Source organism: Leptidea sinapis, chromosome 18 (genome assembly GCF_905404315.1).
Source record: "Leptidea sinapis chromosome 18, ilLepSina1.1, whole genome shotgun sequence".
In the NCBI taxonomy this organism is placed as follows: domain Eukaryota; kingdom Metazoa; phylum Arthropoda; class Insecta; order Lepidoptera; family Pieridae; genus Leptidea; species Leptidea sinapis.
In genome coordinates, this window is record NC_066282.1 from 9795527 (window position 1) to 9822344 (window position 26818).

The window sequence follows — 26818 nt, forward strand, 5'->3', positions numbered from 1 at the left end:
AAAAATCGTGATACAAAAGTAGTTGTAGATCGTAGAAGGGCGAAATTTTAAATTTGTATGTATTTGTATGTATCAATGCTGAATCATAATAAAAATAAAAAATAAAAAAAAATGTCAAAATCTGTACGAATTATCTCTTGGTACGAGCTGGTTCTCTGTACGCCACATTTGTCAGGAAGTAAGGAAAAATAGACTATAATAATAAATATCACACTGATGTAATTATTATTGAAAATTAACCTTTACATAACAAAAATTAAAATTTGGTAAGCAAATTTCTGTAATGACTCCAAATATAAATTTAAATGCGTTCAACCGTCCCGATAACAAAAGATCTTATTACAAACTTTACGTTCAAATCATTATATTGTAAGAAAAAAAATATCATCAATACCGTAAAATTTAACTTGTCGGTTGAAGGAGTCATAGAAGCCAAATATGGCAATATAACGCTCAGGTTACCTAACCTAACGGCTAGAGGTAAAATAACTGTGAACGCACTGTACCTATACTCGGCTCGCGTAACTTTGAGCGGGATAGTTTCGTAGAACAAAATAGTTGTCGACGTCGTTGATACTTACAGTAAGCTGTTTATAATACAAAGTTTTATTTTCTTTAGGGCTTGACACTGACTTAAAGTCTATCAAAAGGTGGCACATGCTAAGGTATTCTATTAAAATTTATGGTATTTAGCAGGTTTGCATCGGAGGTGTATTTAATTAAATCTTTATTAAGTTAATTTAGTCTTTTTAGTTTTTTTATATAAAATATTTAAATTTTAATTTAAAAAAAACATTGCTCGGACCCGGTATACACTTGAATAACAATCAAATAATTTCACCATTGGAAAATAATACAGAGAAAATATTGCCGTTGGGAATGTAGTTATCTATCATACAAATATAAATTATGTAAAAAAAACAAAACAATTGCATAAGACCATAGGTGCTATGACATATGAACAATATTACAAACTAAATAATGTACGAATAGACTCAATATTAACAACTAGCTGACCCGAGAGATGTTGTTCTGATCATAATAAAAAAAAAAACTCTTGCGGATGGAATTTTGGAAAATCCGTTCTTAGCTGACTGAAAAAAGTATCAGGATTATTAATTATTGTCTCAGCTTATTAATTATTGATGTGCTTTTATAATGTGTAATAGTAATAGAAAAAAAAAATATGCAGTTTAAAGAGTGACAGGTCGGTTATAGGTTAGCACAACCTCGCCGGTTCGCGTTTGAGGCGTGCAATAAATGAATGAAATAACGAATACAATATTATTTCTTTAAATGTACTCAAATCCTACTCAATTGTTATACTTATTGGCATTATTTTTTTTATTTCTTCACAACTATGTAGAATATCGTGATTGACTTTAAGGAAGCACTATGAAATTACAATAAAAAGAATATTTTTAAAAACAAACTTTATTTCAGTTGACTTATATTTCATGTCATCATTATTCGCTAGGTAAAGCGAATAATCTTTATCAAATCTCATGTATTTTATCTTCCTCCCAGCGATCGTCATTTGATAACGTCAGTGGCATTTTGTTACTTATGAAGTATTTGATAATGATACTGGTTAAGTGACAAATATTTCCTCAAGTATATTTTGGGATGATTTCGATGGTTCAATGATTCTGTCGTTCATAAGAGTGAGCTGTGAATTATAGAGAACACGTTATGACATTGACGGGATGGCGCCTTTTTTTAAACAAAGGTAACTTAAATGCTGATTTTACAGATCTAAACCTATTATGATTTTTATAATTCAGTTTGTATATATATAATACTTTATTAGTTTAGTAGCAGGGCATTCAGTTGATTGTAATTAATACGCCTGCCCATTACAATGCAGTGCCAGCATTCGTCAAAAACCTCAAAAATTCTGAGCGGCACTACAGTTGCGTTCGTCACCTTGAGACAGATGTTAAGTCTCATTTACCGACTAATTTTGTTTATTTATTTGTACCTTTATTTCCTTACATCTATACATTTAGATATTTACTTATAAATTGTATTTGTTAGTATGTGTTAGTATTTCACTATTTTAAATAAAAATACCTATTTTGTTAATATAATTAGTTTATATTTTCGACATAAGGACCGACTTTAGCGGTAAAAGTCTCCTCCATTGATTTCCACTCGTTCCTGTCTCTTGCAATTCTTGTCCACATCTTTCCTGCTGTTTCTACTATGTCATGGCTCCATCTTTTATTAGGCCTGCCTCGATTTCGTTTCTTATTTATAGGGTACCAGTTCGTTACTACTTTGGACCATCTTTCATCTTTTGTTCTTTGTATATGTCCAGCCCATTTCCATTTTCAACGTAGAACAGATAAGGCTACATCTTTTGTTATGGTTTTCTTTCTTATTGTGATATTTTTAATTTTGTCTCTTATTCTTAGCCCCATATAACTTCTCTCAATTCCTCTCTGACAAACTTTAATTTTTTCTAAGTTTCTATAGGTTGGAGGCCATGTCTGACAAGCGTAAGTGAGGCATGGCATTAAACAGATCTCCATAGCTTTTGTTTTAAGCTTCGTTGGCAAATTTGAATTGAAAATTATCTTCATCGACCTGTTTTTATTCCAAGTGCTTTTAGTTCTACGTTCTATTTCTTTCTCATAGCAAGATTTGAAGGACATAACATGCTCTAGGTAAATGTAGACGTCAACATATTCAATAAATATTGCATTAAGACTCATAGGTACTTGTTCTCTGTTAGTCATTATTTTTGCCTTGTCTTGATTTATTTTGAGGCCTACTTTCTTACTTTCTTGGCAGAGTGAGATTATCATGAATTGCATTTCTATTGGATCTTCTGATAATAATACAATATCATCTGCAAACCTGAGGTGTGAGAGAACTTTGCCATGCAGTTGGAGCCCTTTATCTTCCCAGTTTAGTGCTCTGAAGACTTCCTCTAAGAAACTAACTACTAATTAATTTAATTAAATATAATTGTATTATTTTAATTCTTGGACATCTGATGTTTTAAATTTTTAGTATATTTAATTCATTTTGAAGCTACACAACTTATTTTGATTTGATAACAGTCATTTTGTTTTACCTTAACACTTAATTGCTTAAGGCTAAATGTAATAATATTTTTTAAATACGGAAGAGTTCTGATAAGTAAAACAATCAAAGAAAATTAAGAAATAGTAGCTATTTTAACCGACATCAAAAAAGGAGGTTCTCAATTTATCGTTTTTTTTTATGTTTGTTACCACAGAATTTCCGAATGGGTGGATTGATTTTTGATAATTCTTTTATTTATTCGAAAACTAGTGCTTCCCATTGTAATTTTGTACAGATCTGACAAAGGCATCCATGAGAAACCAATAAAAATCAATATTACAAAAAAGGATAATATATTTATTTGTAATAACTAAATAATATTTGTAATAAGTTAATAATTTCGTATTCTTATACAATCTAATTACACTTATTGGTATTTTTAGAGTCGGTCTCAGCCTACATTAGGTTTGTAACTATATAAAATGTTTATTATACATAGTTGTAGGTAGTGGAGATAGATGAAATAGATTGTATAAAAATATCCAAATATTTTTATTCTTTATCGCATATTATATCTTTGGCTTTGGAATGGTTTTTTTTGAAGTCGATTATTTTTTGTTAATTTTTTTGTTGCATAATTAACTAAGAAACACAATTTATAATATACAATAACAAAAGCCTTTTTCATGAGGCAGGTAACACTCCTGTGCTTCTTCTGTTGCAAGAGAATGTGAGTCGCAGTGATCACCTAGCATCAGGCGATCTGAATCCTCATTTGTTCTCCTTCCATAAATTATTGTTTGACTGCACCACGTTTTCGTTATGAGTTTGCGTGGTGTGTCTCACGACAATTTTGATGAGTCCAAATATGTTTCGGTTTATTTCTTTAAGGAGATTCGAGCATAGCCTTCTAGAACAACTTTCTAAATAATCACCCGATGAGTATTTAAGGCTATTTTTAAAGTGAAAACTGCTTACTGCTTTAGCGGCGTTGAGCACTTTTCTTGGGATCGGTATAAAATGTTAAACTCGGGTCAGGACACGTGACCTGATCGAAAATTCGTAAGGGAGTCGTTGAAATTATGGATGAAAGATTTATACTTCTAACTAATTATTGTTCAGCTATTCCAACTGATCTGATCATACTTTTGAATTCCGTTGAATGATTGTGATTGGGAAGCCCCTCGAGGTCAAGGGATCGAATCTCAGCCGTTAAATATTTTTACAGTTTATTATGGATGAAAGTTGATTTTTCTGAGACAAACTTTTTAATGTAAAATATAGTAGTATTTTTTTATTTATATAAGGGGGGTAACAGTCATAATACAGAGTTAAATGTAAATGTTAATAAGTCAAGGCCATTTAGGAGCCACTACAAGAAGAAACTCCACAACTCCACAAAACTCCCCGTGATAAATACGGTAGAAGACACACAATTAACTGACGTCTCGCAATGTCAAGGAATCCAGCCATTCACAGAGCACTGGGTCCCCTACTATTCGAGCTGCTCTACGTTGCATGCTTTCAAATGGTTCAAGCTGATCCTGGGGTGCGCCAGATGAGAGATGACAGCAATACTCCATATATGGCTGGACCTGCACTTTGTAGAGCGCCAATTTGGGCCGGTTTGAAGTATTGCCGTGCTCTATGTATGACGTCCAGCTTCTTCAAAGCCAATTTGGTTTTGCCCTACAGATGACCGCATAATTGGCAATCACTCGACATTTAGAGACCCAGTATTCCGATACTAGGCCAGGCGTTAAGGGAGATGTTGTCAAAGGGCGGCGATACGACAAATAGGGGTTTTTTAATAATAAACACGCAAACTTTTGTTTTGAAATTGAATATGTTTTTTTTTTATTACACACGTTATACCTAGCTTTAATCCAAATTTTGTCCGCCATATGCAGACGTAGAAAGTTGTTGAAATGTTTATCTTTGTAAGTTGTTTATCTACACACGTCATGAGATGTAAACCGAGTAAGATTACCGTGAAAATATAAGTCAGTGTCGTCAGTATTTAAGATGTCTTATCCGTCCACGAGTTAGACTCTTACATTTTATCTTGCGACAACAATCGTGATTTTATGACAGATTTATTTTAGGATTAACTATTGTTATTGTATTTTAAACAATATGTATATAAATAAAAGAAGCTTATATACGAATATAATATAAGATCTTAGGCCTAAATGGACGCATCTTTTGCACTTATTTTCATAACAAAAAAGTAAGCTAACACACCCTAGTAAATCTAAACGTATTGTGTATTTGGGTGAATATACAAATTTGGGTGACTTTTGAGGATATTTTTTTTACAATGGTTATTAAATCAAATTTCTACAAAATTGGGTGTATATGATGGCTAATCTAATGAATATATGGTTCCAAATCGGGCCAGTCACTTTTTTAAGTAGATTTTGAGATATTTAAAATTTTCAGAATTTGACTGCCAGGGGACTGATGAGGGTAACATAGTACTGATAAAATGAACTGTTTTGTAAGAATTATAATGAAATTTAATAAAAATTAATACAAATCTCTTAGGATTTAATAATGGGACATGCCTTTTAAGTATTAAAATCACTTAGTACAAAAATAATTTTTAAATATATGTAATACAGGGAGAAATTACTATCTCAGTTTTAAAAACAGCCTTGTGACATTTTTATAATTATTTTATATTACTTAACTTTTATATTATTTTGAGGTAATTTTACGTACCTTTTTTTCTTACAAAGCAAGTATATATAATAAGCTATACGTTAAAAGCATCTAAAGAGATAATAATAATTAAAATAACATAAGAAGTTTTCTCCACAAAAGCGAAGAATAAAACGTTCAAAATGTGCAAAAATAAAAAAAGTATTTTTCGGAAACATCAATTTTGCCCTTAAATTGGTAAAAAACTCTCTTCCCCTTTATAATGACGTGTGATACGGGTAGATTTTTTATTATTTAATCCATGGGAACATCGAACCCATCTTTTTCATCCAATTTAAAAAAAAAACAGAGTGCCATTCTGCTTACAAATTTTGAAAAAATTACTCTTACTTCACCGCCTTCATCATCAACCGAAGAGCAGACAGCTGTATAGTGATAATCTGTTTTCTTTTTGAAATATTTGACCAAAAAATTATCACTACTACTATAACGACTTTGCTGGTGTGAATAACCGCTACTTCCTGGTGCCGATCAATCGCTATCCAATTTAGAGCAATCGTCATTGTCTTTAACGTATGTAGATAGTGGTAAATCATCTTCAGAGCCTGAGAATACTGTAGAAGTATGTAGACGTGTACTACTTTTAGCACATAAATCATCGGTATCACAAAAATAACTGCGTCACTTCATCGTAAGATTTTTGCAAATAAAAGCTGTTCCAGTTACCTGATGAACCAATTGTGTCCCCTTGAAAGCGATAATTTTAGATGACTTATCATTAATGATGGTGTTCATCTGCTCAATTTCACACTCTTCGATCACATCCAATTTATACCTGCACCTCTTTCACGAATGATAGTAGCGAACTCATTCAAGTTAGTTATATCTCCCTCTGTAGCAATCACTTGGTCTGCTGTTCGATTGCAAGTGGCCCCTACACCAACAGGTGCTCCCTTCCCATGTCCAGCTTCATGCAAGTTCCAGGTATATTTTATAGTATTAGGGATGGATTTGTTCCTGTATTGTGTTACAGGATCATAGGACGGTAGGAATTAATTCATCAGTACCATTGATACATGTCAGTCCTCTGGCATGAACTGAGAAAGGGCTGACGCCAATGGACTGACGAAAAAGACATAATTTGAGGCTATACTCAGAACAAACTACAAACTACATTTTAACAAATCATAGTTAGCTATGTAAAAATAATAATAAACCTCAGATTAATAAGAAAATAACGTGTTACCATGGGACTGAAATTTTGACTGACTTTTCACGTGTTGAGACGACAAACACAACCCATGTACTGGTACAGTTATGGCTGCCGTCAAATTGTGTCGTCCGCAACTAGCTTCATTACCAACATAAAAATCCAAATAGGGATTTGAAGATGAGTCGGTTATATTTGGCGCGAATTTCAAATTTAAACAAAACACAACGGACTGGCGAATGAATACAAACACAAAGTTTCTTATTTTTTTTTATAAAGTAGAAAACATTGCTAAATGAAAGTTGTAGTATATATTACTATGTACATCGCAGATTGTAGTAAATTAGTAAGTTTTCTTAAATCAATGACAATTTTTAATAAATAGTCACTTGATTGTTGGTTTTCGGGATTGTGATATGCCAAAGGACTGACGTTTTAAGCATTAATTGTGGTTTTTTACTAACATTTATTTAAAATGAAAAGCCGAAATTGGGTGACCAGATAAAATACTTTTCATTGTTTTAAAATAATTTGTAATCTCAATAAAATATGATAAGACTTTGTATATATTGGTCGATGACATTGAGTTACCCAATTTTTGTATATTCACCCATTTGTATTTATACTATTGACCATCCTACTCATTGAATTTACCCATGAACCTATATACCGCCTTAGAATAATATAAATATAGCTGACTAAATATAAATAGCAAAGTAGCTCTTCGCAGTTCTTCTACATAATCTTCCCGCATTGTACTATTTTATTAATTTTTCTTCAGAATACTGTTTCATTAAAAATATTGTCTATAAAGTCTAAATAAAGTCTGAATGACAAGTTCGTTAGCCTCATTTCATATAAGATGGATTAGCATGTAGGCTTAATATAAGAGCTTGAGTATAAGGACGTAGACACACAAAAAAGTCATTTAAAAGAAAGATCTGTGATTAAGTGTTACTTATCTCGTTGTATGAAGGCCAATACAATTAAGGATATTAATTTTCAATGACAGAGCATAAAAGATAACAGTTGTTTTATTAGTGAGATTTCTTCCACAGTCTTTTTATTATGTCACTAATCATCAAATGCTTCTTTAAGAATAAACAGATAAAGATTAACTATGATTGAATGAATGTATAATCATATGAATTGTGTAATCTCATGAACGTAATATCAATATAATTGTTTTCTTTTGATATTATAATATATTAATAGTTTTTTTTACAATGGCTGTTATATAAAAACCAAATTAGTTCGTTAGGTACTGCATCCAATATATGAATTGTGTTCAAAGTTAAAATCATCATCATCATCAGCTGGAAGACGTCCACTGCTGGACAAAGGCCTCCCCCAAAGATTTCCACGACGATCGATCATGTGTTGCCCTAATCCAACGTATTACTGCCCCAACAGCCATCTGTCCGTCGAACTTCGGTAACTTTGGTTCTCCTATGGTTCTCCTCATTTCTGATTCGATCGCGCAGGGAAACTCCGATAGCAACGTATAGCCCTCTCAATTCCCTCTGAGCGACCATGAGCTTTCTCATAACGCGACCACGTCACGTCTGCGTACCTTCGTCTTCAGACACTGTGGTATTTGGGACGAGAAGATTTCAGAGAAGAAGCCATCTTCCAACGCAGCGGTGAACAGCTTGGGTTGGGATATGACTTCGCCTTGTCTGACTATCCCCTGGAGTCAGATAGGCTTCGAGATCTAATCCTGGTGACGGACTGACTTGGTGGCTTTTCCATACAAACACTTCAAAGCTTTGATATATTGGTAATCAATATGGCACCTCTGAAGAGACTAAAGCACCACCCAGGTCTCGATCGAATCAAAGGCTATCTCATAGTCCACGAACGCCAAGCATAGTGGTTGGTTATACTCCTCTGTCTTCTGTATAACCTGCCGCAGCGTATGTATGTGGTCTATGGTGCTAAAGCCTTTTCGGAATCCAGCTTGTTCGGGAAGCTGGCAGTGTGCAAGCCTGTGCACGAGTTGATTGATGATACAACTTTTATACATGGCTCAGAAGTGATATTGGTCTATTCTTCTACAAAAGCATTTTATCGCCATTTTTGAAAAACAGCGCCTGCATACTTCTGTGCCATGCTTGCGGCATTTTGCCCTCGAGGACGACGGAATTGAATAGCTTCTGGAGGGTCTTAATAACAGGGGTCCAGCTCTCAAAAGCTCAGCTGTAATTCCATCATCACCCGGCGCCTTGTTGTTTTAAGGCTGTTTTAGGGCCATAATAATCTCGTACAGGCTGACGTCTGGGATGTCTTCGGTATAGTGTCGGGTTAATTTAGCTCTTGGGTCTTCAGCCTTGTTGGTAACGGGGGCCCGTGCAGTCGTGTTATCTGTCCGTAGAACGTCTCGACTTCCCTCAAAAGTTTGGGTTATGACGAGACGACGTGCCATCACCGGTCTTCAGTTTCGTCAGTTGGCTGTGAAACTTAGATAATATAGCCCCACCCAGAATGCTGCTTTGTATTACGATACACCTGAATTAATCTGGTGCATTCGTGATAATTCGTAGTATTAAATTAAATATCTATATATTAATATACTTTTGAGTTTTTGAAGTCAGTTTTTTTAAACTTAGTTTTTTTTTATTTCTTACTATTTAGTGTCATTAATCAGGTAAACTATGAAATTTCGTTGCTTTGTATTGTCATATATTAAATATTATTATTTTAAGTAGCTATGGAAAGGCCTACGAAAGATTCCGCGTGCCTTAAATAATATAGATCCCATATTTCACGTTCTTGTGAGACACTGAGATATGGTGAAAGAAAGCTATTAAATGATAGGTAGCTTAAGACCCACTTATCGGCAAACGGGTTAATAATAATAATATATAATCGAGCTAAATGAAAACTCTTAAAAAATCAGTACACAAACTATAACAACATCATCCACGTAAACAAAAATATTCATAAAATGAAAACTTCGAACTATGTCTAATTTTTATGAGATCAATTGGCAAACATTCTGCATCGAACTAAAGAAAAGTCATAAATCTCGGAGTACCTACTCGGTGTAAATACATAAAAAAATACCAATCGAATTTAGAACCTCCATTTCGAAGTTTGTTAAAAAAAGAAATAGCATACAATACAATACCATAATAATTAATTAAATAGGCAAATGATACCTTAATATATATATTTCTTTTGTGCGTCTGTTGTAGCTGAACTCCTCCTTAACGGCTAGACCGATTTTAATGAAACTTTCTGTATGTCTTCAGGTGGATTCGAGAATGGCTTATATTCACAATTGAACTGCCTCCTAAACGGCTGGACCGATTTTGATGATTTTTTTGTGGGTTCCAGTGAATTTGAGATTATTTTAGATTCTCAATTCCGTCCATATAATGTAATTCTCCTGCTCATGTGTATGTTATTGAACTCCTCTTAACGGCTAGACCGATTTTTCAAATTCAAGCGTGTGTACAGGACAAGGTCTGTCGGGTCCACTAGTCTGATATAAATGTTTAGATGAGCATAATTATATTATGGCATATAATTAGAAATTGGTCTCTTTATGAGACTTTAAATAATATTCATCTACTTCTACTGAGATACAAATGAAGATTTAATCAAATAGTTTATGATGAAAATTATGGAAATCTTGATCATGAGATCCAATCACGTAATATTTTAAAAAAACAACATTGCTGGCGATTTGGTTAGTATTCCCTAAATAAAGTAAGGTGTTTGAAAAAAAAAAACCCTTCAACTATTAAATGATATGAAAATATCCTTAAGTCAAGGACGATACTTTGAAGACACTATTTATTTATTTATTCGGTAAACCAACAATCGCATACTAAAACATAAACTACTTGTAAAAAAGAAAAAATATATCTAAGTGTACAGTTAACTTATAGGGTTACATATGATTCATTTTCTGTTATCTTTCTTATTATAATATCGGTTAAATTAATAGATAATGTTATTGAAAATGTTATAAAAACTAAAATTTAAAATGATAAATTAATTTACTTAAATTTGAAGTTAATTAAAATATTTACTTTTAAATTAGTTATCAATTTTGACGTTTTATGATAACATCTTTTTTGTGATAGTAAATAGATGTTTATTTAATATTTAGTTTCTGTAATTGATTGATATTTCAGCAACGGTCATACCACAGAGGTATGTGATTGGAATTTTGGGTTTATTCGCTCTGGCAAACGCATACACAATGCGAGTGTGTTTGAGTATGACGATAACACAAATGGTAGCCCGTGTTGCATCGGAAGAGATTGTTGGCGACACCTGCCCAGATGACGAAGACTATCTGTTTAGAAGTAATATGAGAAATGAGACTATGGTTTATACAGTAAGTAATTATTTTGCTTTGTTATGAAAGCATCATTTATTTATTAAAGTAATCAACAGCGTACACAACAATTATTTTTACAATCTTAATCTAGGTTTTACATAAAGCCACAAAGGATTACATAAATTTTAAATTATAAAAAGAATTCATATATTAACAGAATATAACTACCTAACGAAATAACATACTAACAAATAAAATTGTGTGTGTGTGTATGTGTTTGTGTGAGTACTGCGTTAGCTATTATTATTATTTTTTACCGATGATGTTTTATTATTTCTGTTTTTAACTTTATTTTTGATAAGTGAAATACATCGAACTCAGCGTACTGTTTATTATAAGTTCGTGACAGACGCGGAGTTATGGAATTTTTCAAATACAAATTATTTGCTTTGGAAACATGCAAAAGGCGCCTGTGACGCGATCTTAAAGATTGAGCGTTTAGTGTAAACACTAAACGCTTAATCTTTAAGATCATAAGTCATGTGAAAAGATATTTCAACGATAGTAATTGGAATAATAAAATCTAGGATAGTCGCATCAATAAAGTTTTTTTTGGTGGAAAACTCCTCGGGAACAGCTCCGATTTGGATATTTTTTTGTTAATTTTTGTTTTTTCATATTATTTCAAATCAGAAATATTTTAGAGGGGGAGATAATTATTTGTAGTGTTTAAACAATATGTACATTTTATATAATATTATTATAAGGAAACAGGTTTTTACTTGGTTTACGTTGAAAAAAATAATTCGTGTATTAACTTTGGTGTTAAGAATAGTTGTTAAAAGTACATTAAGGGCGGGACTTCGAGTCACAATTATTTCAAGAAGTTTGCAAGATCTTGGGAATCCATAAGATCAGAACTACGCCATATCATCCACAGTCTGACGGGATGGTGGAGAGGTTTAACCAAACATTGGAGCAGTATCTGGCAAAAGTAGTGGACAGTCATCAGGATAACTGGGATGACTACATTCCACTGTTTCGCATGTCGTATACAGCCGCAATACACGAGACGACTACGGTGGCTCCTGCATACGCTCATTTTGGAAGGGATTGAGATTGCCAGCTGGTTTACTTTCAGGCTGTCCACCGGATACTCCGAAAAGTACATGTCGATCGGGTGGCTAAGTACTACGGAAGCAACGATGATCGGGACGATCATGTCTTGGGAGGGGGCAGTGTCGCGTAGCAACGCTTCGACGTATATGACGAAACTTCTCAAACTACAAGACATTGATAATTTCAACAGCTCCGTCAGTAATACTTGTAGCTCAGCGGAAAAGTGTTTACTTTAGACGCTGTAGAGCCGGGTTCGATACACCTACCAGTTTATGGAATTATTTGGGTTTTATAAAGTTAATGGAAATTTCTAGTAAGTTCAAGATCAAATCGAACAGAGTAAAGAGGATGGAAAATGTGTAAGCAGGATAACAATAGTTAAAAGAAATTTCTAGTACAATTTAAATTTAAAGATGGAATGGGAGAATCATTTTGAAAATAGAACAGATCCGGGGGTATATAAGCCCTACTAAGCGTGGACTACGGCAGTTCTAGTTGTGACTCGAAAGTGTTAAGGAAGAAGAAGAAGAAAAGAAGAAGTAGTGAAAAGTGCCAGGTGATCCAGGTGAAGAAGAAGAAGACATAAGAGACTTAGTGTTCGGTGCGGTGTGACGCGTTGAAGGTACCGCCGCCCACAAGACGAACAGCGGCAGACCGGCGAAGTGAAAGTTCAGAAAAATTGAACGCAAATAAAGAGTCGTTCCTATAAGCGGAGTATTATTTCCAATCCCTGACCCACATTCGTGTCATAAGTACTCGTATACTGTTCCATACCGTAATAAAGTTCAAAGAAAAATTTATCATTTTGGTAATGTACAGAACTTTAATTTTAAACAAGGTTACAAAGAGACCTCAGCGTTGTGACCTAGTCAGCAATGGTATTAGTATGGCAATACCTCTAGGGTATCTTCTTCTACTCTATAACCTTACTTTAGATTTCAAATAGGTAGGTGGCGGCAGGTAGTAACTTGCAATATTTGTATATTGTGTTCGGGTCAACAAGAGTTGAACCGAATGTATTAAAATGAATTTTGAATTTATCTTCCTCAGCTGATAGAGCTGAACTTAATGAATGAAATTATGGATACCAGAGATGTGTTTGTTACCATGCACAGATTGCACAAATTTTTAATGAGCAAGAGATCAAGGGATAGTGGTAGCAAATGAGAAGATATCGAAAAATTTTATTCATGTGAATTTAGTTATTGTAGCCTAGTACAAATGTAAAAGAAAATAATTAAACGAGAAACAAAATTAATTTCTGTTGTATTCTACTGCTTCTAAGGTTTAGAAAATTTAGGACCTTGTTTGCTTAATAAGCTTGTATGTCAGTTTTTACAGAAACATAAAAAGCTTACAAGTTGAGAAATAGCGTAGAATATGTTTCCAAAAGTCAAGCGTTCTAGTTCAAATATTGAAGATACAAGTATTTATTATTATGCATAAGTACTTATTACATTATAATAGGTATTTATTTTGGGCCTATGTCAAAATAATTGAATTCAAGCTCGCATGTCACGTTCTAATCGCTTCAATGAAGCCGTAAAACAGCTGCAAACCGTAAAACTGACTCTCACTAAGTTTGTGACTTCCAATTCAAATATTTATCACAAATGTGAAATATCTTGTCTTACCTGTATTAGTCCGTGCCTAGGAAAACATATGATATTAAAAATGAAATATGACATATCTGAGACTCCGAGGAAGAGTGGTCTGCAGCTGGGGGCACCGCTAATCCTCTAGGAACTCCTGCTGCAAAAGTTTTTTTACCGTGTTCTTGGCGTTTGTAGAATGTAAAATGAGACACTGATTACTATTGTTACGATGCGATTAGGTCGTTGACCACTGATGATCACTTCGTCGGTATGTTTTTTTTTTGTTACCTCGAAACTTTCGACTGGGTGAACCGATTTTGATAATTCTTGTTTTATTTGAAAGTACAATCTAATTAATTAATCTAATTCTAGTTACGATTACGGTAATTTTTGGAGTGGGTGTCATTCAAGATAGGTTTGTTACTACATACATAGTTACAGGTGAGATGTGCTTTAGTCGTGAGGAGGCGAGAGGCGAGAGCGGGTCGCGGTGGAAGGACACCGATTCCAAAAATAGTAATAATCGTAACTAGAATTAGATTAATTAATTAGATTGTATAAAAATACGCAATTATTTTCATACTTTTTAGTTCACATTATATCTATTGTTTTGGAATAGTGTTTTTGAAGGCGGTTGTTTTTTTTCTAAATATTTTTTTATTTTAATTAATATTATATGCGTATTGCGTATCGCGTGCAAACTGTACAAGTACCCGGTGACAATTTTGGTTATTAACCGGCGCAAGAGACAACAGGCCTTAGATTACTCAGATACCAATGCGTCTGTTGTCTATGCGTGTCTCTCTATGTTTTTACAGGAAGTGTCTGCACTATTGTTGCCATAACAAAAAATAACAACAAAGAGAATAAACAATTGCGGCATCCATTACCAATCACATGATACCTACTGTATTCCGGCAGTATGCGGTGGTTAGGTCGCTGACTTTGCAAGAAACGAATAATTACAGTGATTATTTGCCGTGAACTGTACAAGTTTTACAAAAATATTTTATTATATAGAGTGTAGACCATCTACTTAGTATTACACACATAACTATAGTAGATAGTGTAGATAAATGTTGTATAAAAAGCTCATACGAGTGTAATAACTAAGAAAGTAAAAGAGTATGCCATGCCAAATAGTGAACTTAACTTTTGATTTCTGGGAGAGATATAAATGATTGCATTTGCATGTCATCATCATCATCAGCCAGAAGACGTCCACTGCTGGACACGGGCCTCCACCAAAGATGTCCACGACTATTGATCCTGCGCTGCCGTCATCGAACGTATTCCAGCGATCTTGACCAGATCGTCGGTCCATCTTGTGGTGGGCCTACCAACATTGCGTCTTCCGTTACGTCGTCCCCATTCGAGTACTTTGTGCCCTGCCCACTACCACTTCAGTTCCGCAATCATTTGGGCTATGTGGGTAACTTTCATTCTGGGAAACTCCAAGCATAGCCCTCTCCTCCCATGCTTTCTTGCATGTATTCATTCACAAACTGTTGCTTTTGCAGGGCCGTGACCGTTACGATTGGAATGAAAGTACACAAGGGTTTCTGTTAAGTGCCTTTTATTATGGCTACGTTTTGACACACATTCCTGGCGGGTTGCTAGCTGAAAAATTTGGCGGCAAATGGACAATTGGTATAAGTCTTCTATGTACTTCTATTGCTACAATTTTAACGCCATGGGCTGTTACTATAGGAGGTGCTACGGGACTTTTCATTATAAGAATGATTGAAGGAGCTGGTGAGGTGAGTCGTATAGTGGCATTAATACTATTATCATTATATATCAAATAATTTGTCTTATCATACTTATTAATAAGTGTAGTACCTGGACGACCGAGCGTTGCTCAGATATTTAAAAGGTACAAGGATTCGAACCGGGGTCTTCTACTTTCCGGATCACCCAATCTGAGTGTAGCAGTTTCTCATTAAAATAGTGATAAATTAAAGTAATTAAACTACATTTTTTTTTAAATTGAAACCTAGCTAGATCGATTTCTCGCCCACGAAACTACCTGTATCCTAAATTTTATTAAAATCGTTGCAGGCGTTTCCAAGATTCAGATTATATTATACAAGAATTGCTCGTTTGAATTTATAAGATTAAAACAAAACTTACATTTGTTTTATCAAATTGTATAATTTATTTTTAAGTCTTAACTTATCTCAAAGTCAGTAAGCGCTTTTCAACTTGGATTGGTCTCTGTGTTGGTGCTATGTAAAATAGAATTTCTGATTTTCGTGCTAAAGTTATTTTTATATAATTTTTGAAAATATTAAGTCCCCGTTTTTGTGAGAACTCACTTAGTATTTGTATTTTTGAATTCGATATGGTACATTTTTTGTAAAAAGTTTCTTAAAACATTTAAAAAAATACAAATATCAATGTTTCCTTCACAAATATACAAAGCGGTAGATTGTTGTTATTTTTATATGAATTTTTTATATGCTAACTAACTAACAAAAATATAAACTTAAAAAAATTGTATCGCAAGAAAGTTGCATAATTTTTTTAACAAATTTTACTCTTTTATGTGATTTGTTGCCATTCTTAATATTTCAGGGTCCAGTAACGCCAGGATTCATACTGTTATTGGCAAGATGGGTTCCACCAGCCGAAAGGTCTAGATTTGGGGCTATGATATTTGGTGGGGCACAAATTGGAAATATCTTTGGGCCGTTTATATCTGGCTTACTTTTAGCTGATGGTGGAGATTGGGCGAATGTGTTCTACGTATTTGGGGGACTTGGTGTTATCTGGTTTATATTTTGGGTAAGCAATAAGCAAGAAAGCTGCAATAGGATATTATGATAAAAAAGAATATTAAAATTATTGTAAAATGTATTTACAGGCGTTGCTATGTTTCAACACACCAAATAGTCACCCGTTTATTTCGGAAAAAGAACGAAATTATCTTAATGAGAACATAGTTGCATCAGGTCTACACAAAAAATTGGATCCAGTCCCCTTCAAGGCTCTTCTTCGCTCAGCACCTTTATGGGCCCTTGTCTTCGCAGCTGTAAGTATGAGTACTGATGCATGGTTCATGTCTCGTTCTGCGCAGGCCACCTTACGCTAGCAGCGTTACTCCATACAAACGTATTCCCCTTTTTTCTCCCTGGATTATGCTTCTAGAGATATATTGTCAAAAAATCTAGATATGCTAAAGATATGTCTGTACGTTTTGTTTTTTTGAATCAACTAACGACAAAAGAATATAAGACTTAACAATTACGTGTAACGTATGTTACAATTTTGAAAGGTTTTAAGAAAATTTCTTTAAATAAATACTTCTTTCTTTCTTCAAATACATATTTTTTAAATTACGCTTGTTCCGGATCCCCTCCTAAATTGTATAAAATTATTTTAGATAGACTTGCTTATTACAAGAATTGCTCGTTTAAAGATATGAGACTAAAATGAAACTTACACACACACATACATATTATTATGACTGTTCATTGTCAGTACATTTATGAAAATTTAATATACTTTATTATTTTCATTATTATAACACTAGAAATAAGGGATTGCTAGTAGCAAATTCTAGTAGGCTTCATAAGATACATAATAGCTTTAAGGGTAAATGTATAAACTTTTATAATAAAGTCCCAGCCACTGTTCAGGCATTATCTATAAATAAATTTAAATATTTTATTTAAAAAGTGCCCCGTCGTAAATCCTATTACTCCACAGCTGAATATCTAAGTGATCGGACAGCCTGGGACTAGATTATGATTATTTTATAGCAATAGCAATGACAGTACAATATTGCATATCTTTATTAAAAAGAGCGCAAATAAAGAATACTAAGAAGAGTTTCTTGCGCTGCTTCTTCTCTCTCAGAGCGCCATTTGTTTCCGAAGCGGTAGTATATTAGAAATGACATCAAAAAGAAATCTTAAGGAATCAATTTTGAGAAAATAAATACGTTTTATGCCTTTATTATATGATTTAACCTTTAGAAACTGATATAGCTTCATAACGTATACCAAGTGTCGTTGCTAAATGTTATGATATTGTCACTCCATAATGTAAATCAATATATTTCTATTCAGTTCTATTCGTTTTTACGCCCATATAACGCAGTAGAGTGGTTTCGCGTATAGGAAGACGCGTTACGAGAGACTTGCCGTTTAACGCGGTTTTACGAAATCGTAACTCGTAATAATAATAATAATTATAGCAAAGAGTCTCGACCATCATCTCAAGAGGCTCTCACTTAATAACTGGATAAAGGGTCAGTGACAGAAAGCAGCTGTTTTGGGAACGGCACGCATCGTGCGGAAGTTCCTCAGTCTGTCGCCCTAACCACCGCGCCGGCAGAATTGTCGTGAACCAACGCCGGCGGGACTCTATTTTTTATATTTATATTTGTAATAATGTTTTTTATAAATATGTTATCTTATATCTTTAAATGAGCAATTCTTGTATGTATATATATATATATATATATATATATATATATATATATATATATATATATATATATATAATCTGAATCTCGGAAACGGCTCCAACGATTTTCATAAAATTTAGTATACACGGGATTTCGGGGGCGATAAATCGATCTAGCTAGGTTTCACTTTAAAAAAACGTAGTTTTATCCGTCCTTTAATGAGAAACAGCTACCATAACATCAGAATACATAGGTAAATTTCGCCACTATATACAAGACTGTAATAGCTCAGATGAGATGGGACTTTGGGTGATCCGGAAAGCAGAATACCCCGGTCCGAATCCAGATGTTCTATTAGTTTTTCTTTAGTTCAAGTTTTGTACATTCTTACAAATCCGAGCAAGGCTCGGTCGTCCGGATATTATATATAAATGTAGAAAATAAGATGAAATTGTAATAAAGAAAATTATAATTTATTAATTATATTTATTATTAATTGTTATTATAATCCTTTACAAGTATTTCCAATTGTTTGCCTAGTTTTACTATTTTATTAAGGCTTTTAATACACAAATTTATAAAATAATTAAATTTTGTTATACCACAATTGACACAGGTGAAAGTAATTATGAACTGTACAAATCATTATAAATTTCACAGTACAGAAATATGTGTGAGGGTTATCCTTACATGATCGTGTGATATGGGACATTGTAATCGCGTAATATGAAAACGCCTTTTTATAACGCACCGCGTTATAGGGGCGTATAGTATATTTGTGTTTCAATTTGAAGGGCTCCATAGCTTGTGTGTATGTGTCCATACCTAATTTAAAAAATATGATACTTACGTTTATATTCTAAGGATACTTGTCATGATGTTGACATTTTATGTGACGCTCTTAATATAAGGTTTTATAATAAACTTTGTATACAAGCGTAATAGACAAACTATCTCCTTATTACGGCGAGAAATATTTTAAAATGTTCATGTGTGTTAGTGAGTTAGTGAAGTGTTTTGTATTTTGCTTTTGGCCAATCTATTCTATGACAAATATTTATAAATGCGTCATATTCACGTATTCGATATTTTAATTTGTAACACATACTTTTTATTATTAAAATCTTTAGAAAATAGAGTGATAACTGCGTATATAAAACGTTATACAAATTATTTCAGTGAATATATTCTACGAAAATAAGCGGCGAAAAGAATCAGTATTTAGCTGTGAAATGTTTCGTTTTCATTTGGATTATTCACACAATTTAACACAGAATACGACACCATTATACTTTTTAATTAATATCCGTTAAAACACAGAACAATTACGAAAAAAGCACTAAAATTAAAATGCGGTCCAATTTGAAAGGAGACTAATGGACACTAAGTTGTTTCAAAACGGTGTCACGGTCCAGCTATTCCGTCTCTTTCTCACTCCTAGGTTTTTGTGTAAGGATTGTTATCTCACTCTCACACAGGGTTCGTCTATTACGCTACTTTACTAAGTTTATGGGTTTTATAGGACATAGGTATTCTGATATACAATGCATTATTGTCGGCAGTGGACTTACCATTACGTAAACTCGTACTCATTATTAATTAAGGCCTATTTAGCAGTGGGAGGCTCCTTTGCACAGGATGCCGGCTAGATTATGGGTACCACAACGGCGCCTATTTCTTACGTGAATCAATAATGTGTAAGCATAATTGTGTTTCGGTGTGAGGGGCACCGTAGCTTGTGAAATTACTCGGCAAATGAGACTTGAAAACTTATGTCTCAAGGTGACGAGCGCAGTTATAGTGCCGCTCAGAATATTTGGGTTTTTCAATAATACGGAGCGGCGCTAAATTGTGCAGGGCGTATTTATTACCATCATCTGAATGTCTTGCTCGTTTCATCCATTATTATCGTAAAAAAATCATATTATTTTTTCAGGTGGGTCATGATTGGGGCTATTTCACAATGATAACAGATTTACCAAAATATATATCTGGGGTTCTTAAGTTTAATATCAAAGACACTGGATTTCTGTCAGCTCTCCCTTATTTAGCTATGTATCCGCTCTCCTTTATATTCGCTGGTTTTTGTGATATGTGTATTAGGAAAGATTGGCATAGTATTACAACTGGCCGGAAAATATACACAACTGTTTGTAAGTACTCACTAAAATTTATCTTGATGTAATTGTTGATTTGTATTCCTAACAAAAAAAAATATTAAAGTAGGCGTTACTTTGCGGAAATCCATAATTATCCAAGTGTTTTGAGTTTTCTTTAGTGTTAATTCCGCCAATATTTGTCTTTAAACAATTCGACACGTGTTTCGCCTCTACACGAGGCATCCTCAGGACATATTGACTCACCAAACTCTGGCACGAGATTGAGTCTCAAATTGTTTAAGGACAAATATTGGCGGAATTTACACTAAAGAAAGCTCAAAACACTTGTATTACTAACATCAAATTTTTATAGATCATATTATTCCAAATGGTATTAATAAATTGTAAAAAAGTGTACAAAAACTGACAATGACACATAAGGACCAGTGGGAGGCTCCTTTGCATAAGATTCCGGCTAGATTATGGGTACCACAATGGTGCCAAATACTGCCGTGAAGCAGTAATGTGTAAGCATTACTATGTTTTGGTCTGAAGGGCTTCGTAGCTAGTGAAATTACTGGGTAAATGAGACTTAACATCTTATGTCTCAAGGTGATGAGCGCAGTTTTAGTGCCGCTCAAGATTTTTGGGTATTTCAAGAATCCTGAGCGGCACTGCATTGTCTAATGGGTAGGGCGTATGAATTACCATCAGCTGATCGTCCTGCTCGTCTTGTCCCTTATTGTCATAACCATCTATAGAACTTTCATCCACCTTTTTCACCCCACACAGGTCTAAATTTTAAAAAGGCTAGAACAAATATTTATAAATTTCTTATCAAGTGCCTAAATATAAATTTTCACGGTGTTGTCTTCAATAAGGATGACTCCGATTTCACCTCCTATTTCAACCTTGCCAAGCCTTTTTGTCGCAATAAAAGGTAGCATATGTCCTTTCCCGAGCTCTTGTCTATCTCTGTACTAAATTTCATCAAAACCGGTTCATTGGTCTAGGCGTGAAGGCGTAACAAACAAACTTACATTCACATTTTTAATATTAGTAGGGATATTAAATTAAAATTACAAATCTGTGTCTTTCTGTTGTTTTGCATCAATCTTTAGACGTCGCTTAAATAATTAGACACTGTTTAACAAAACACGTATCTAAGCCATGTTTACATTGTTTTTTGTAATAACACTATGTTTAACTTTTACTTATTTTTCAGCGTCCACTCTGCCCGCTATCTTCATAATTCTGGCTTCCTATTCCGGCTGCGACGGGCCACTAGCCGTAACCATGTTTGTTCTAGCAATGTCTTTTATGGCGGGCTTCTACAGCAGCGTAAAAATAAATGCTATGGATATTGCCCCTAACTACGCCGGCACATGTTCAGCCATGGTGAATGGGTTGGCAGCTTTTTCTGGGATTATAACTCCGTACTTGTTTGGTTTACTGACACCAGATGTAAGTAGAAAATACTACTTTTATTTAGTTTTTTATTTTATTTATTCATACATTAGTAAAACGGCGTAAGCCAATTACAATATAAAAGTAAGTAATTAATTTCAAATAAACAAACTAAACAGAATACACAAATAATAGTTAATAAATACAAACTTTACTCACATCCAAATACCGTTCATTCATTCCTCTCACAAAAACGGAATCACTCTGTTAAGATCGTCTGCCATCCATCCGCAGATAAATCACAAGCAGGGTTGGCTTGGAGAAGAGCGTTGAGAGCGGAGAGAGACTTGGGTATAGGTGAGTTGATGAGAGTCACAGTACGATGTGTCGGACTCGCGAACAATCTATGCCTGCGCCTCAAATAGTACTACGAATATTAATCAGAAAAGAACTGGAATTGTTAGGAATTCGGTAATCTGTTAATAACTTGTCATTGAGTAAAGACTTGGCTTCGCTATGTTTTATAATATAAAAGTTATTTGCTGATTTCTGTCTTCGTATTTCAGTATCTTCAACCCAAATGCTCAAATACTTACAAGACGCATTGCTTTCGTTTACGAGTTTGTCGAGTAACTTTCTTTTATGTTCACAGAACGTATTGTATTAACTCTCTTTCGTGGCTCTTCTAGGTTAATTTGACATGGATAAATAACATAATATGATGTGTGGTGTATGTATAGAACGTCATTGGTGGTACACCACCAATGACGTTCTCTACGTACACGTAGAGAGCATTGGCGTGGCGTAACAACGTGGCGTACAAGTGTGTGCTTAGATGATCTCGCACCTCGTGTTTTTATTTGATATGGATATTTATTTGTTTTCATGTTATATTTCATAATTATCAAAACTAGGAAAAAAATATGACTCTCTTTGTATGTCTCTCTATTTAAAAAAAATTTAAGAACAATACGGGAATCGATTGTATTATAGTCTTCATTTCATTGAATTTAATTTAATAATATGTACATTATACAGCAATTAATACAACGAACGTCTCACGTGACATTTTTATCAAACACATTCCATTTGCAGTTACCCACCCACATGATGTTTGAACTTCGTATGAAAAAAAAAGGATATAAAACAAAGTTAAATTTAAATAGTTAAGTGTAGATGAAATCAAAGGCTAGTTCTGTACACAATAAATAAAATACTGTTTTTATGTATTTGTCAATTATTTCGTAAAATATGTTCCCTGTTGTTATAATGAAATTGTTGCACAGCAGAACTGTCAAACCGTGCGTCACAAAATTCTCTAATAGAAAATATGGCCATAAATTATATATAATATTGGAAATAAAAATAATTAGGGGTCCCAAATTGCAATAAAAACGATCCTATCTCTAAATTTGGACTAAATTGCACTCAATGAAGTGATCCCCTTTAATCCGTTCCGTCCGTCATTAGTTCAGGAGTTCACTGGAAACAAACATCAGGACACTGGATTTATATTAGGATGACATGACTTTGCAGATGTATATGTCTGAGCAATAGGTTAAGGATTCAATTCCTGCAGTGCATTTCTTTTTACGTTTAGTCTCTTTTATGCTATTAGATACGATATTAGAAAAAGTTGCCTCAAGCCACTGCACAGGTGCATCAAACTGCCTGAACAAGTTTAATAAGAATACGGACCTGCTCTTGCATTTGCTAGTTGACCATGTCGTAGCTTCTTTAATGTTGGTATTATATTTTACTTATTTGAAGCCCATATATTTCAACTCAGAGAAAAATCGGTTAATTAAATTATAAAATGTATTTAATGCGTACTTAAGTACGAATTCATAGCCTTTTAGACAAAATAAAACCAAATCAACACTAAAGCTTTTACGTATAATTATAATATGATGAATTGCTTGTCCAGACAATATGTTGCGACAGCGCAAAGCCTCACCTTATCGCTACAATATGGCCGCAGTATAAGGAGCTAAAGCTATTAATAGTCATAAAAGGCATAAAAGGCATTTATTTTCTCAAAATTGATTCCCTTAGAATTCTTTTTGATGTCATTTCTGACATTTCTAATAACTACCAGATACTACTACCGCTTCGGAAACAAATGGCGCTCTGAGAAGAAGCGGCGCAAGAAACTCTCGCAGCATTCTTTTTTGCGCTCTTTTCAATAAAAATATACAATATTGTACAGTCATTTCTATCGCTATAAAATAATCACAATCTAGTCCCAGGCTGTCCGATCATTTAGATATTCAGAATATCATATTTGAATACAAACCTCTGTAGAACTTTTACGTAACATAGGTGCTGTTACGTATTGACAGAGCTACTTGTTTTATAAATTTCTTGAATAAAGATTTAACTTGACACTATACTAGAGTCAATAGTAAATATATCGACAATCTTCAGTCACTGTACGCGCATCGAACTAATTTTATTGTTAATTCAATGACGTAAAAACTTTAAGACCTATTCAGTCTTGCTTGAAATTTGCGGTGAACATAACATAAAAGTATTCTGAACGGATTTTGGACGATTTGCACATTAATTTAGTCTAAGTAGAAAATGTTTGTTCAAAAAATAAAATCTTAAAAACTTTATATATTTTTATGTATTTATAAAGCTTATTACACAAACACGCACAAACGCACACATCGTCACACATACACACCAACACCTTTAGTGTTAAGTAGGTACCTACTTAATAATTATAGATATCAAATCAAATCAAATCAAAATATATTTATTTTTTCTCACACAATAAAAACTTACAATACAAACATATGGAAGAGCGGGATATTCTGACACAGTTCTATATTATTTCTTGTAGTATTATTTTAACAAAGTTTTACTATGCAACCTGGCACTTTAGTTACAATTATTAGCAAAGTACAGAACATGTGGCACGTCAACGTCACACATTGTCCGAGACTGGCTCGAGTACGCCCATTTGGGCGCAGTAAATGTTGCCGCATTTTGCGACTACGCCTGCGGTATCTAGTTGGAGCGCAGCGGAGACCAATCCTTAATCTAAGATACCGAAGATATAATTAGTAAAGAAGGAAGTCTAACAAAAAAAAAGGAAATAGACTTTTAAAATATTATTACCAATGACCTACGCTTTGCTGATTGCGGAAGCATTTTTTGTCTCACTTTTTTAAATTAGTTGCTCCAATTTAATTTTTTGTGCATTAAAATTTATTTAATACTAGCTGACCCGGCAAACGTTGTTTTGCCATATTCATTATTTTAGAGTTAGACCGTTTCTTGGACATTGCAACATTACTTTATTTTTCTAAAATAAAAGATTTTTTCTAAAATAAACGTAGCATAAGAAATTACATCCGCTACCTGCCAATAAAAGTCTCGTCAAAATCGGTTCAGCCATTTCAGTGATTAGACGGAACAAACAGACAGACAGACAAACAAAAATTGTAAAAAAAAAATATTTTGGTATATGTACCCTATATAATATACATGTAGTCAAAAACAGTTACTTCAATATTACAAACAGACACTCCAATATTATTTATATGTATAGGCGAGTCTTATTCGGGAGATCGTCGGTGTCAAGTACAGTTTTACCGCTCTTCCTATGAAACTCGTCATAATTCAGGATTATAATGTAATCAATGTTCAGTTTCTTATCTCGATTATGTCCAGACTAAATTTTAAATCAGTTGGTTAATTTAGCCGATACACTATCATACCGATAGTCTAACAAGTATTAAGACGAAAAATATAACTCTATAGGGAATGTTTGTACCTGAACCGCTTTTGATCCCCACCATCTGGATGTGTGGCGGTCCTCCACAGTGCGCTTTTCAAGGAGCTTACTTCCACGTGCTACAAGGCTGTGGAATGAACATCCTTGTGCGGTGTTTCCAGCACGATACAAAATGGTAACCTTCAAAAAAACGCGTACACCTTTCGGTTCGACACTTAACACCAGGTGACCCGTACGCTCGTTTGTCCTCCTTTTTACATAAGAAAAAGCTAATCTCACAATGATTTTAAGTATTTCTCATGGCAGAAGGAAGGTAAGCGACACGCGAGGTTCGAGGTCGGGACATCACTAGTATTATTATAAACATTGAATGAATTTGAATTTCAAACTCCAAGCACTTTCAACAAGTTGCGTCTTTGTAATGCATCTAGTGTTTTAAATTTGAAGTACCGATTACTTTGAGTTTGAAAGGTACAATGACATTCACTTTTTGACAGGAAGTTAGTTTAATGTTTGACATTTGCAAAATGGGACACTATATTATGCTGGAACAATATTGGGAAATAGTAAAAACTTACTTTACTTTTTCGAATGAGTTGTTTTTGATTTCCAATAAGTGATATTAGATCCTATTTAGAATAGGAGCTCGGATCTGTGATTTTAGTCTGTTGGATTATTTTCTGTGGGGAACCATTATCGATAAATGTTACGCAAACCAGAGACAATTGAAGTGTTGAAACGTAAAATCGAAGTTGCTATTGAAGAAATTCAAGCCGAAACAATCGGAAATGTATTGATTAATTGAGTTGATCCCATGGGGTACTGCCGCGCCAGTCATGGTGGTCATATGAATGATATTGTGTTCCAATTTTAAGTGAAAAAGTTCAACCTTTCCAATAAAACAATAGAAATTTGAAAAAAATATCAGAATTTTTCTTATATCCGATTCAAATTTAAAACACTAGATGACTCACCTTATATATGTTTCGAATGGCTTCCCCAGTCCGTATTACATATTGCCTCAATGTACCTACAATACACCACAAACACTGGCGGAATGACTGCCCTGACTTTGCTATATTCGAAGTTCGTGACTCACAAGAGACGCCCTAAATGAATTCGCTTATGGTATCGATAACGCTGTAAGCAACTAGGGCACACAAGATTATCGTATGATGACATTCATAAGTAATTGATGACTGCGCAAATTTTATAAATATTTTTTAGATTTATTTTCA

At 33.9% G+C, this 26818-nt stretch overlaps 1 protein-coding gene across 3 annotated transcripts in view; it reads left to right on the forward strand.

Moving 5' to 3' along the window:
• Window positions 1-1582: 1582 nt before the first annotated feature.
• Window positions 1583-26818, forward strand: part of LOC126969554 (putative inorganic phosphate cotransporter) — a 33624-nt gene continuing 8388 nt past the window's right edge. The window contains exons 1-7 of one of the 3 annotated variants that reach the window (XM_050815069.1): window positions 1583-1729; window positions 11053-11258; window positions 15436-15675; window positions 16493-16702; window positions 16782-16949; window positions 20266-20482; window positions 21654-21892. In XM_050815069.1, the coding sequence (XP_050671026.1) occupies window positions 1693-1729; window positions 11053-11258; window positions 15436-15675; window positions 16493-16702; window positions 16782-16949; window positions 20266-20482; window positions 21654-21892 (1317 nt within the window). In that variant the 5' untranslated portion in view covers window positions 1583-1692. Of the gene's footprint in view, window positions 1730-6615; window positions 6682-11052; window positions 11259-15435; window positions 15676-16492; window positions 16703-16781; window positions 16950-20265; window positions 20483-21653; window positions 21893-26818 lie in introns of those variants that run through there. The other 2 variants (XM_050815068.1, XM_050815070.1) reach the window with 2 other exon arrangements.